Source organism: Nelumbo nucifera, chromosome 4 (genome assembly GCF_055504915.1).
Source record: "Nelumbo nucifera cultivar China Antique chromosome 4, China Antique-T2T, whole genome shotgun sequence".
In the NCBI taxonomy this organism is placed as follows: Eukaryota; Viridiplantae; Streptophyta; class Magnoliopsida; order Proteales; family Nelumbonaceae; genus Nelumbo; species Nelumbo nucifera.
This window is the reverse complement of record NC_142652.1, coordinates 44,549,168-44,563,849: the sequence shown is the minus strand read 5'-3', so window position 1 is coordinate 44,563,849 and position 14,682 is coordinate 44,549,168. Positions and strand designations below refer to the sequence as shown.

Below are 14,682 nucleotides of genomic sequence, written 5' to 3'. Positions count from 1 at the left end.
ATCAAACTAAGCTCTTAGGGATTGTTTCAGCTCGTACAAGTTCTTCTTCAAAAGGCAAACTTTCTTTCCTGCTTCTGTACTATAAAAACCAGGGGCTAATTCCATGTATACTTCCTCTTGCAAGTCTCCGTTGAGGAAGGCATTCTTAACATCCAGTTGGAATAGTGGCCATGAGAAGTTAAGATACGGGAGATGGAAGTACAATAATGAGAGGATTAAATTCAAGTGGCTGGTGCGGGAGATGGAAGTTAAGATACGTTGGGTTAAAAGATTGGCTAATTCCCTAGCTGACGGTTTAGCTAAACAAGGGGCAGAAAGGGACTCACTTTTTTGGGCCAAGCTGTAATTGTAGTGTGTTTTCTTTCTTTCTTTCTTTTCTTTTTCTTTTTTTTCCTTTTCTTGAGGTTCTTTGTTGCTCTTGGAAGATAAGCGTGTTTGTCTTCCTTTTGTAAATCTTCTATTGGTGAATTAATGAAAGTGTTATTGATAAAAAAAAAAAAATAGTGGCCATGAGAAGTTTGTAGCAATGGATAGAAGAACACTGATAGTGTTCATTTTTGCAACAGGTGCAAAGGTTTCTGTATAGTCTATGCCATAAGTTTGTGTGAATCCCTTTCCTACCAATCTGGCCTTCTACCTCTCTATAGTATCATCAACATTATATTTCATAGTAAACACCCATCTGCATCCAACAAGTTTCTTCCCTTCAGGCTGGTTAACTAGTTCCCATGTGTTGTTCTTGACAAGAGCATCCATCTCTACTTGCATTGCTTCCTTTCATTCAGGTATCAAAAGAGCTTCTTGCACTTTTTTGGGTATAGGAATAGCAGAAATAGATGCCAAGTAAGATCTAGGACTCTGAGAGACAATTATAGGAAAGGAACTTGGAGATGCAGTGGGCAGTGGATGAGGTGCAACGGTGCTTCTCTTTACGAATAGCAATTGGAAGATCAAGGTCATTTGTCGGTGAAGGTTGAACATTTGTAACAGTGGGATTGCATCTCCCCAGAAGCGTATGGGAACATTGGAGTTGAGAATGATGCTTTTGGCTACCTCTAAAATATGCCTATATTTTCTCTCAGCAACCTCGTTTTGCTGAGGTGTGTGAGGACAGGTGCTCTAATGAATAATCCCATGATCAAGGAGATAGGATGCCAAGGGTTTTGCAAAGTACTCCTTGGCATTATCAGATCTAAGAATCTTGATCTTGGTTTCAAATTGAGTTAAGATCATTTGATGGAAAGCTGATTGCTATCAGTCCTGAGATTTTCTATCCGCACCTCTTTGAATGAATAACAAAGTCCTTTTGAGTATCAATCTCAAGAAAATGTACTTTATGAAGAAAAATGCCCAGAAAACTGATTGCTATCTTCAGTCTTCAAACTTGATCAATCGACTACTGTCAACACCTTGAATCTTGATTAAAGAACCAAGAAAAAGCTGATCGGCACCTCCAATCTTGATCAAGAATCGATCTTGATCACTCAATTCCTGCCTGATTCTTCCTAATTACAAGAAGCTCTCTCCAATCTTAGGACAGCTGCTAAAGCCTTCTTGCAACCTCCAAGAATCAGCTGAAGTAAGGATCTTTCTAAACTTTCAGCCCTAAACAATTCTCATGTGGTCGGCTGAATTAAATCCACATGAGAAACCCTAGCTTTGATACCAACTTGAAAGAAGAAGAAGAAGAACCGTTTATTGTATTACAGGTTTGAAGAGAAGAAAAAGAGAGAGAGAGAGAGTGAGTGAAGAGAGGAGAAAAGAAAGAAGGGGTTCGGTGGTTAGTGATCTGCTGCCCCATACACTTCTTTATTTATAGCTTTAGGTTCCTTACAAGAATAGGAAATAAACAAATATTAGAAACAATAAAGCCAGCCGGCCCAACTTAAAAGAAATTAGAAACTTCTAATAAAAGGAATTATAAACTTCTAATAAAAGGAATTAGAAACTACTAATAAAAGAAATTAGAAACAACTAATAAAAGAAATTAGAAACAACTAGGTGTGGGTATGAAACCACACACACTAGAGCCTGAGTGTGGGTATGGAACCCCACACTCGTGGCTAACCAAATATTTCTTTAAGGAGAAGAGGGATCATAGAGTGGGTTGGGAGGTGGTGACTAGAGGCAAGAAGTCAGGAGATCTTGGGATAGGGAATATTAGGATAAGGAATATGGCCTTGTTGGGAAAGTGGTTATGGATGTTCCCTTTAGAGAAGGAGAAGTTATGGGCTAGGCATAGTTGTAAAGGTGAGATCCCCCCTTCCTCTTCGTCCTCCTCCTAACCCCCCTCCTCTTAAGAAGGCTTATGCCCCTTGCGTTCTGAATTACGCCTCACGCCTCTAGGTAGTGGAATGCCTTGCGTCACACCTCCGCGCTTTAAAACATTGATAATGATATGTTTGAGCATATTTGTCTTGTTTCCAGCTTCTGCATAATGCAGTTTTAGGTAGTTTTCCCATGTCTTGCTTTAATTTCAATCCTATATTATGTTATTGAGTCTTTTCCTTTTGGTTGCAATAGCATTTTTGAGCAGTTGGAATGTTGATGCATCTGAGGTTATCCATGAATGTAATCAGAATCTAGTCCTGTAACCTCATTATATCGTTCCTTTTTTGTGTGAAGATTTGTCTGCTGTGACCCTGATGTGTTAGTTTTCCCTTCTTTATATTTTACATTTAATATTATTGTAGGAATATCATCCTGAATGATTCATCAAAATTGCAGTTGATACAAAGGTCCCTTGGAGAAGGTCTTTTCTTGCTCCTTTGCTTTTTTTTTTTTTCTAATATCCTTGTTATCTGTTAACCCTTTTATGAACAATCCTTTGTTTTGGTTTATTTCTAATTGAAACAAATGCTTCATAAGAAATTTATTGCTAATTTTAAGAGACGTTGAAAAGCAGATTGGTCAAAATAGTCATGTGGAATTAACAAGAACATGCTCTGGGTGTATTTTTTTTTATCAATATGACACCTTTATTGATTCTTTAACAAAAACAAATACAACACTCAACACTACTTTCTCATGAAATAAAAGGGTAGAGACATCATAATTCAGTTACTTTGAACAATTACAAGTTTCAATCTAAATTATTTCTTGTCACATCCAATCCTGTATGAGGTGCGGTGACTCCTTGTCACCTTGACATTCAATGTTGCTTTCTTGATGAAATAAAACTTCTTTATTGATCTTCAAAGAAAAAAAGACTTAGAGGCATCTAAATGTAGAGTCATTATAACAAGGGAGAGGTTGAGGGGGATGCCTCCCATAATTGGAGCAGGATGAGCAAAATCTAAGGGTGTATTTGGACTCCCATGTGATAGGAATATACCACTTAGATTCAGGGAAAATTTTATAAGATTGTTATAAAGCCACCAGCATTGTTGTGTGGAGTACAGTGTCGGGAAGTTAAGGAACAAATTGTCCAAAAATGAGTGCAGAAAAATCCAAATCTTGAGATGGAGAAGTGGAAAACTAATAAGGATATGATAGAAAACTGACACAGTTATAGGTACCTAGGAGTAGCCACAGTAGGTGATAAAATGAGGGAAAGTAGACTAAGATGATAAGGACATAAGGTCACATGTAGAGAAGGCCATCTACAACACCAATGAGAAGAAGTCATCTTTTCCAATTTGAAGGGTCTAGAAGAGCTAGGGGCAGGCCAAAGAAGACATGTGTTGAAGTAACAAGTAATAATTTGAAAGCCCGAATGCACTAAATAGAGTAGAATGGCAGATCAGGGTTCATGTAGTTGACCCCATAGAGTTTTTTTTTTTTGATCAATAACAGAATTAATATCATTAATTAAAAAGAAAATTAGTACACTTGAAGAGAAAGAAGGGGGAAGGGATGACCTCTCTTAGCTCCTCCCCAATTGAACAAATTAGAACGCAGCCCAAAATAAGCTATTCTTTCCCACCCCTTGTTTAGCAAGTGTATCAGCTGTTCTTGGTTCGATTTGCACTGGATAAGAGAGAAATAGAATAGAAGAAGAAGAAAAGAAAGAGAGAACTAGAAGAGAAACCCTTTGGTTCAGCTAGAGAGAGAATTCAGTCTCACTCCCTAGCCGACCAGACTAGGGAGGATGATGCTGCTTGCTAGTCCACAGAAAGTCGAGCTACCAGCTCAAAGGGTGAGTCCAGGAATGGTGAAGCTGAGGAAGAGCCATCTTATGCAGTTGCGAAGCTGCCAAGGCCGTGGGTCTAATTGATTGCATGTGTTTAGCGATGCTACCCTCAAATGTGGTATCACACATTGCGTGCGAGTGTAGATCTAGTTCAGCTTTGCGTGAAGCCTTGCATTTAATCCGGACCTGTAGTAGCTAGGCTTAACCTGCGAGTTTTCCTTACAACACCCTGCCTCTCTCAAGTCAATTCCAACCTCACAAATAGCTTGATGTACATAGAAAGCAATGACTTCGTGCCACTTGCTTGTAGCGGAAGTCATGCCAATGATTTGATTGTGTCAGTACTCAGTAGCAGATCTTTGAGAAAAGCTGACACTTGGAATTGCCAATTTCCATCCCAAGATTAGTTATACCTTTGTCCTACCAACGATTGTTTTTTCATTTTTGTACATCAGATTTGAGCACCAAAAGGTAGGGGTGAGCAAGAGAAACCGAAAAACCGAACCAAACCAGTCGGTTCAATATTTTTAAAAAATCGAAGGTACCGGTCCGGTTTTGGTTAACCAATATAGAAAACTGAAAGTTAAACAAGCCGACTGGTATACATATATTTCTATATATTATATGTATATTATATATATTTTTATTTTCTATTTATTATAAATTAATAAATATGCATTATATATTTATAATATATAATATATCATTTATTATTTAAAATATAATATTAATATATTATAAATATTTAGTTTTTTATATATTTATATATTTTTTATAATATTTTATAAATATAAAAAAATCAAAAAATCGATGAACCAAACTGGTCAACCGATTGGCTTCGGTTCAGTTTCAGTTACCAGTTTTCTAGAAACCGGTAATACCAGTTTGGTTTCAATACCAGTTTGGTTTCAAAAATAGGTCCACGGTTCGGTTAATTGAAACGTGAGCACCCCCTACCAAAAGGTGCCTACCTTTTTGAACTTGGCAGTATATAAAGGCTGGCTGCATCATTGTAAGGAGATGAAGATTGAACTTTAAGGAGATTTAGTTTAATACAATTGCATTCTATCCTTATTTTCTCTCTCACTGGACTTGTTTAGAGCCATAGAGAACCCCTAGATCCTAACATTGTTTACATGTGTAGAGACTTGGGTTGCTCCTTCGACATGTTGCAAAACCTAGAGTGAGTGTTCCTTCAGTGCTGTGGCTAGCTTTGTGGTGGTAGTAGTGTTTTCCCTGTTGTAGTCGGTTGTCTTCTTTCTGAGTTTTCTCCCCTTGAGGATTACCAACCACACCACATGACTATTCTTCTGTTCAGCCTCATCATTGTGTTGAAGTGTCTATGAATAGGAAGATTGATGGATATTGCCAAGAAAATCAAAACAAGACTAAAACCTACTATGAAAGTATTCTTTGGCATTATCAAAATGAAAAACCTTAATGGTAACGCCAAAGTGATTTCGTATTTCAACATAAAATGGAAGAAAAATATAGTACAATTCTGAATGATCTTTCATTAAATACATCTGTGTCATCCTTGAAAAATCATCAATAAAGGTTATGAAGTACTTGAACCCATTGTAAGATGAGATATGACTAGGACCTCAAACATTACAATGAACAAGTGAAAAAGGACTTAATTATCAAAAAAAAAAAACAAGTGAAAAAGGACTTGAGGCATGCTTATCTTCTCTTGGGATGAAAGACATTCTATAATGTTTGTTAAGTTGACATTGATTGGCACTTTAAACTTGAAATTTACTTTTAAGGTAGAAACTACTTCAAAACTTGGAGAAGGGATGGCCCAAACAACAATTCCATTGTTGAGGTGTGAGTGAAGAATGAAGAGCTTTCTGTGAACCACCATCACCTTCTAGATAGTACAACCCTCCAACTTTCTGTCCACCACCAATTGTCTTGTCTTCCTTGTCTTGAGATCCTGAAAGACACAATAAGGATAAAAGGTGATTGAGCAATTAATATATTTAGTCATCTTACTCGTAGACAAAAGACTAAAGGGGAATTACATATCAAAAAAAAAAAAGACTAAAGGGGACTTTGGGCACATATAACATATGAAGATAAAGTGAGGTCAGAATCAAGAGACACATTACTAGTATCAATGATGGAGGAATGGGAGGATCATTGGGGCAACATTTCTTCTAGGGCTCTCCCTAGACTCACTTCAGACCACTGGCCAATAGTTTTGGTCAAGGAGGAATTAAGAGGAGCAGGGCCTACCCCTTTCAAGTTTGAAAATATGTGGTTGTCTCATCCGGGTTTCATTGTGAAAATCAGAGAGTGGTGGGAGCAAGCGAATCCAGTAGTTGATTGGGAGGGAATGAGGTTCCACAAGAAACTCCAATACCTAAAATCTCAATTAAAGGAGTGGAATAGGCTGGAATTTGGAAGATTAGAAGAGACAAAGCAAGTTCTGGTGGAGCAAATTGAGGATTTGGACCTGAAGGAAGAGAGAGGCCCCTTTGGAGAGGAAGAAAGGAAGTTGAAATGGGTTTTAAGGAGGAAGTTGGAGGACATCCTGATCAAGGAGGAAATCAGTTGGAGGCAAAAATCTAGGTGTAAGTGGCTAAGGGAGGGAGACAGAAACACAAGGTTTTTCCATTCAGTAGCAAATGGAAGGAGAAAGAAGAATTACATCTCTAACTTGGAAGTTGATGGAGCAGTCTTGTCTCACCCGGCTGAAATTGCAAAGGCCCTAGTAAATCACTTCAAATCTATTTTTAGAAGGCCTATGAATGAGAGAGTGTGGTTGGAGGGTTTGGACTGGCCGACTCTTAGTGCAGAGAAGAGAGTGGCTAGAAAAAAGATTCGATATGGAGGAGGTAAAGGAAGCAGTTTTCTCTATGGATAGGACAAATGCTCCGGGTCCAGATGGGTTCAGTACAGCTGGGTGAAGAGGAGTGCCAACTCATTTGCAGATGGGTTGGCCAAGCAAGGAGTGACTAGGGAGGCTGTTTTCTGGGCTAGTTTTTAATTTTCTTTGCTTTCCCTGAGTTTTCTGTTTTTTGGGGAGCTAAGTTATTTTATCTCCCTCTGTATTCCTTTCCCTCTATTCTCTTAATTTAATGAAATTGATGTTATTGATCAAAAAAAAAAAATGGAGGAAGTTGTACTATCGGCCAAGGTGACATTCTGTGATGTATGACGAGGAGGCAAGGACATAAACAACTCTAGAGATCCAGTCATATGGTCTGAAGCTTCAAAATTAATTACCTAAGGTGTAGATTGAGAACAAGAAACTTGACCAGGTATACCTGATTTAGCAAGGGTGGCAGCAGTACTGGAAAAAGAAACACAAAGCTTTTCATACTCCTCATGTATGATATTTTAATTCCTTCTCCTTCCTACCTCCTAAAGCAGGTGCTCCACCAACTGATGTAACATTACTAGAATGATCTCCAACTGTAGTATGTTAATCCCATGTGGATGATGAGCCATACAAGTCATGAAAAAACTTAACTTGACGTCCTTTTTTTTGATGAGTAATAAAGTAATTTATTAAGATTAATCAAGATGAACCAATAAAAGCTACAGAATAGAGTTCCCACAAAGAGGCATGACCATAGTTTTTAAGGCGCCAAGGTGAGGCTAGGTGATGGATATTTTTTTTAAGTAAAAAGCATATATCCTAGGGTAGTTCTCTAGGTTCCATAATCATATTTTCTTCATAATTATCCATAATTTTCATAAGAAAAGTATAAACTTCATTTAAAGTATAGAAAATCAACATATTCATGAGAAGAAAAAGAAGAAAGAAAAGAAAATAAAAAAATTATAGGGTAGGTTTGGCAATTAGGTGAGGCGAGCCAAGGGCGCCTTGTCGCCTAGGCGTCGCCTTGACAACTATGGGCATGAGATGCTGCCTCAAGACAAAGCAAAATTACAACTGAGCCCAAAATAATTGATCCCTATGCACCCCATGCTTAGCTAAAAGGTCTCCTAGCCCATTATCTGATCTCTCCCACTGAACTCTAACTGTTAAATTGGAGGTTAGCCACTTAAATCTTCTCATCACCCCCTATATGACCATGCTACAGTCTCCGGCTCTTTCAGCCACCCAATTACCAATTTAGAGTCTCCTTTGATGATCAATCTCGCGAAGTTCATTTCTTTTGCTAGTTGTGCTCCTTGTAAGACTGCTTGGACCTCTGCACTAACCGCATCCCTCATTCTGATTGGAATAGAAAACAGGGCTACAATCTGATCCTCTGCATTCCTAAACACTCCTCCAATACTAGAAGGCCTAGGATTACCAAGGCTGCTACCATCAAAGTTTATCTTGGTAAAGCTTTCTTCAGGGGGCTTCTAGGCAACAACTGGCTTGTTCTTAACTGAAGAAGAATTTGCAACCACTTCCTAGTTTCTCCACATGTCAACTAAAGAAAATTGTGAAAAAAAACCTGATGCTTTAGCCCAATTAATAGCCCTGTTCAGCAAACAATCCCAAACAGAAGCCTTATTCCTCTCTTTATCATTGAAGATTCTGTTACTTTATAGCCATAATCAATGTTTTAAAAACCGACCCACTTTTGCCTCTAGGTTGTGGGTCACCAGTTTTACCGTCCTGGTCGAACGGGTCAGACCGTTCCATGTCAACAATGTATATTATTTATCTAAATTTATATACATATATATGTGTATGTGTATATGTATATATATGTGTACAAATACATATTTTATCAATAAATAGTGTATAATTATGTTTTACATGTATTCATAAAAAAATTATGTTTTACATATAATATGTCATTTTATATTTAATTTATGTTTTTAATTAACTTTATTTTTTTTTTTAAAAAGATAAAAATTGTGATTCGAGGCCAAAAAGGTTTTTTTTTTTGGCAAAAATAATAGGGCAAGGCACTTACAACACATTGGAATGCATAGATCCCGAAAGCTTACCCAAAATAAAAAAAGATCACCCCAATCGGACATCGGAGTGCAAAATTATGGCCTCCGAAAGTTTGCACATACATTGAGTGTGCAATGCACAACCTGGTGACGGGGTCGAACAGGGTTAGGAATGGCAACAGTGAGGGGTGGGGGTCCCCACGAAAATCCCCATTCCCATCCCCATCCCTGCCAACGGGGAACAGGTTATCCCCATCCCCATCCCTATCCCCACTTGTTCTTAACTAAAGAAGAATTTGCAACCACTTCCTAGTTTCTCCACATGTCAACTAAAGAAAATTGTGAAAAAAATCCCGATGCTTTAGCCCAATTAATAGCCCTGTTCAGCAAACAATCCCAAATAGAAGCCTTATCCCTCTATTTATCATTGAAGATTTTGTTACTTTACAGCCACAATCAATGTTTTAAAAATGACCCACTTTTGCCTCTAGGTTGTGGGTCACCAGTTCGAGCCTCCTGGTCAAATGGGTCAAACCGTTCCATGTCAGCACTGTATATATTTAAGTATCTATATTTATATACATATATGATATATGTGTGTGTGTATATGTATATATGTGTACAAATACATATTTTATCAATAAATAGTGTCTAATTATGTTTTACATATTATATATGTATTATTTTATATTTAATTTATGCTTTTTAGTTAAGTTTTTATTTTTTGTTTATAAAAAATATTAAAAATTGTGATTTGAGGACAAAAGGTTTTATTCTTTTGCAAAAATAACGGGACAAGGCACTTATTACACATTAGGACACATAGATCCCAAAAAGTTACCCAAAATTAAAAGAAAAAAAGATCACCCCAATTGGACATTGGAGTGCAAAGTTATGGCCTCCGAAAGTTTGCACATACATTGAGTGTGCAACCCACAACCTGGTGATGGGGTCGAATAGGGTTAGGAATGGCAACTGGGCAGGGTGGGGATGGGGAGCCACTCTCCATCCCCGTCCCTATCCCTACCAATGGGGAAAAAGGTTATCCCCATCCCCATGGGGATCCCCACACTCTGTGATTTTTTATAATGTCAACCATTTTGTTTTTGTTTTATTAATTTTATTTAAAAGTTTAAATAAAATTAGGTTTGCTTGGATCACTCCAAGCCAGATAAAAGGGTGTGGGCTCCTAGACCCAAAGGAACCTTTACTTGTGCTTCTTACTTCAAGTCCATCTCTCAGCATTCTGCTCAACAACCCTTTCCGTCAAAGGAAATTTAGTGTAGGCCAGTTCTCCCAAAGATTATGGTGTTTTGTTGGGAAGTATTCTATGGGAAAGTAAACACTCTAGATAATCTACAAAAGAGAAGACCTTTCCTCTGTATTTCTCCCAATTGGTGTATCCTCTGTAGAGCTCATGGGGAGGATTGTTACCATCTACTAATATCATGTCCTTTTTCTGCATACCTTTGGGCTTGGCTACTTTCGATGTTTGGGAGTAGTTGGAGTCTACTAGCAGAAATTCGCATGATCTTTAACCATTCTACTTTTTCTTGGCCTACAAAAAAGAGGGAGACTTATGTGGAGATGTGCTCATGCTGCCCTGATTTGGACTCTTTGGGAAGAAAGGAATGCTAGAATTTTTCAAGAAAAGGAAAGGAGCAGTCAGGAATTGAAAGATTGTGTGTTGCATAGGGCAATGCTTTGGCTGAAGACTTTGGAAAGCTTTCATCAATTCTCTTTTAATGACCTTTGGAGAAACTGGTCAGCAATAGCGAGGTGTTCACCCTTCAAGGACAAGTCAATTACAACATCTAATAATTGAAGGAGACTCCAAAGTGGTGGTGGGCTGGTTGAAAAATCCTGAAGATGCTATATGGCGCTACAAGAGCGAAATGAAGAAATTCAGTTGGTTGACAAGGGATATGTTGGTGGGGAGATCAGAAAATACTTTGTTCAATGTGTTAGCCAAGCAAGGGGTAAATAGGGAAGAATTGTTTTGGGCTCAGTTGTGATTCCTGTATTTCTTTCCTAGTTTACTTGTAAGATTCTAGGAGGGGCTGCAGCTCGCGCCTCTCCCTAGGATGTTGTATGAATTCACAACTCTAAATCAGCTTTTGAATTAATAAAATTTACTTTTATTCATAAAAAAGGTTTAAAATTAAAACAATTAAAATTACAATCCTATTAAAAAAGATTCAAACATATTCAACCATGTTTTTAAAAATATTAATATATAGATGTATGAATACATATATGCATATATAGACGTATGTGTACATATATACAATTATACATATATATTAGCGGGGATCTCACAGAGCGGGATTCGGGGTCCCCGCGGGGTGGGGAGTGCTCTCCCCATCCTCGCCCCGTCCTTGTCAATGGGGACGGAAATTTCCCCATTCTTGTCCCCGTGGGGGGAAAATCATCCCTATCCCTGCCCCATTCGGGGTGGGTCCCTGCAGGGAATGGGGAAATGGGGAAAATTGCCATCCCTAAATAGGGTTAATGGTTGAACCGCCCGGGTTGGATGGTGTTTGACCGAGTCAACGTTTTTTGATTGAAGGGTGGGTTTCAACAGAACCGGATCTGGAATTAAGGCCGGGTGATGGTTCGAACAGTTCAATTGGCCAGGTTAATGACGGGTTAAAAACACTGGCCACAATAACTGCATTCATGCACCTACTCACGTCCACCACCACTTATGGTGCTATCCCTAGCACTTCCTCCATCTCTCCTGCCACCATGATCACCACCTCTAGCAATGGCCATAAAATCCAACTTTTGTTTTTTGATATCTTTTGAAGGGCTACACAACTAGGGGGGGGGGGGTAGCCTATCTCCCAACCCAGGTGCTGCCCAAGTCTCTGCTACGACCAGCAGGAGACCTTACCAACCAGCTGGTTGGCACCTTGCATAAAATCCAACTTTATCATATGAACTATTCAACAACTGCCAATGCAAAAAAATTCAATAGATCTGATTGCCGATCTCAAGAACTGATCAGCCAGTCAGAGGATTGCAGCTTGTTGCCCACACTAAGACCACCAGACAAGCACCTTGTAGTTGTAGGCATAAAACAGAGCTATCACCACACACAAGTTACTATGAAATCATCATTGCAACATAAAATGGCACACTTCATAGCACCAACACTGCTAGGAATTTCTACAAACACCACAGCTTCGCAACAACTTAACCACCAGCTGTCTAGTGCTATCCAGCTCGCAGAATTCAAAGGACATGTAAAGAATAAACCACCACAAGTCTATACACTACAGCCAATCACACCACCAACTTTATATCACTCAACAAATTAATCACTATGGCAGTGTGTTCACTCAAAAACATATCTAAATTAACTTCCAGCAATAGCCAACCTCACAAAATCAATGAAAAATCACCCAATAGCAATCGGAATTGACTTTCAACAGTAACCACACTTATAGGCTTAGAACTAGTTTGCTTCTACACCATACCAAATCATCCAAATGCCCCAAGGAAGTAGAAAACATGTATAACCAACCTGACCATCAAAAACACCCTTTTTTGATCTGCCGAATAGAGAAATGAGAACTAGGTTCAGTTAGAAGAGAATGCCTCTATCTGCTGCTCAACTTATTTTATTGTATAATAACTGGTAGAGTTACAACTCTACCTCTAATTATTTAAAATAAAGACATCATTTTTATGCCACCTATGATTCTAACAATAATGATAAAGATTATGAATTTTTTCTTAAAATGGTAAGTTGGTACCTAGGGGACTCAAAGAAGATATTTATCAAGTGGAAATGGTTTGTAAACAGGAGGAAGAACTTTGGCAATTGAAACTCTACTCTTTTTATGAAATGGTTTTGGAGGATTCCAATGGATATGGATAAACTGTGGTATAATGTTGTGAGAAGCATCCATGTGGTTGGCTTATGTAGGATTCTAACAATGATTTTCAAAATCTCTCTTAGACGAAAACTTTTCAAGTTCTGAAGGTTTGAGTACTTTTCAGCCTTAATAGATTTTTATTTATTAAGTAGATGCTTGAGACATTTTTTACTTGATTTTGGTGTTCACATTCTGCACTACAAGCAAGAGGTTATATCCTAGCATTCCTTGTAACCCTCACTGATCTAGATGAATATAGAGATTGGTCAATCCAATCACCTCCATGGTGTTTCTGGATTCAGTTTTTGATCTACTTGCAGCATTTAAACTACATACTATTTGCTCCTGTATGCTGCATTAGCCGCTGTTTTGTAGGAGTTCACCTTTATTTTGTATTTTAACAAATCTTACTATTTCTTTGTCCAGATATTGTACAAAGGAATGTGGAAGGTCCACAGTCATTGCAGTCATGTCCTCGGGCTATGATCCTTGTTTGTACATTTCTCCTTTCTTCTTATCGCTATTTATTTTTAGTTTTCTTTAGTCTCATTAAGCTTATGATTTGCTTTTCTCTTGATGTTGTGATAATAGTTCATTAAGTTTGCCTTTGTATAGTTGCACAATAACTGTTTGATAATTAAATGTAGAAATCAATTCTGGCATGGTTCTCTATTGTATGATGGCCTTTCATTATGGGTTTTTAGTTTTATTTCTTTATTTTTTTGTCTTTTGGTATGTATGTGGTTGTATGTGATGGTAACAAGATAAAATGAGCATTAATACGTGAAAAGTGAGAAGCAAGTACATGTGTCTCGAGCAAGAGGAATCAGTTTGCCACCTGTTTATCTCTTGCAAAATTGCAGATTTTATTTGACATTTTATTCTCTTTTCTTTTTGGAGTAAGATACTCAGCTAAGATGTTCAGCAGAAATCTTCTCTTGTTGGTCAAAGATTAGTGGTAGTAAGAAAGCCAGAGTTGTTTGGAGCTGTGTCCCTTTTGTGGTCTTCTGTGGTATTTGGAAGGAGAAGAACAAAAGGTTGTTTAAAGGCAAGGTTCAGAAGATGGAGGGGGTGGTGGAAAATATTGGCAAGTTGATGGCTGACTGGGTGATGGTTCTTCCAGATTTAACACAGATTGCTCGATCAGAGTTTGGGAGAGATTTTGGGAGGTGCTAGAGATGCAAAGTTGATGGTTGCCTTAACTATAGTTTTCAAGGTGCCAAGGAGAGGCTAGGTGACCATGGGGCACCCAGGCGCCTAGGCGATGAAATAAAAAAATATGAAGCCTACATGTTTCTACCCGTTATGAGCTAGTTATTTGGTTTTATACATTAACCTACAAACCTCTAAACTAACTTTTGTGCTTCTGATTCTTGCAGTCTTGCTTAAAGTATGCAATACAAAATATTAGAAATTGGAAGTTCAGACTTAAAAGAACTGAAGGGGGCGTAGCCTCTGTGTTTGACCAAGAAAAGAAAAAGAATTTAAGAAGAAAACATTGAAATTGTTGAACTGAAACTTGTTAAAATAAGCTTTTTAGTTAAATCACTTCAGCTGTTATCAAATTGCCCCATCAATGTTGAACAATGTTTAGGGTTACTTGAGGTGTTCAGTTGCTCCATCAATGTTGAACAATGGAGAAAGGCTCAACAATGACAACCGAGGGTTACTGCAGTCCTGAAATCTCATTGAACTTAAGCAGATAGTGAAATGGAGAAGAAAACAATTGAAATGGAGTTGGATGAATACTCATCTATAGTGAAATGAAGAAGTAAAACGGACATCAAAGCTAAG

General features: G+C 38.0%; 1 protein-coding gene across 2 annotated transcripts in view; it reads left to right on the top strand.

Annotated features, from left to right (window-relative positions):
- ARC3 (GTP binding protein) overlaps positions 1-14,682 on the top strand; it is a 106,369-nt gene that overhangs the window by 6,866 nt on the left and 84,821 nt on the right. For both annotated transcript variants that reach the window (XM_010272451.3, XM_088903638.1), the window contains exons 2-3: positions 2,694-2,752; positions 13,315-13,379. In XM_010272451.3, the coding sequence (XP_010270753.1) occupies positions 2,694-2,752; positions 13,315-13,379 (124 nt within the window). The remainder of the gene's footprint in view (positions 1-2,693; positions 2,753-13,314; positions 13,380-14,682) is intronic.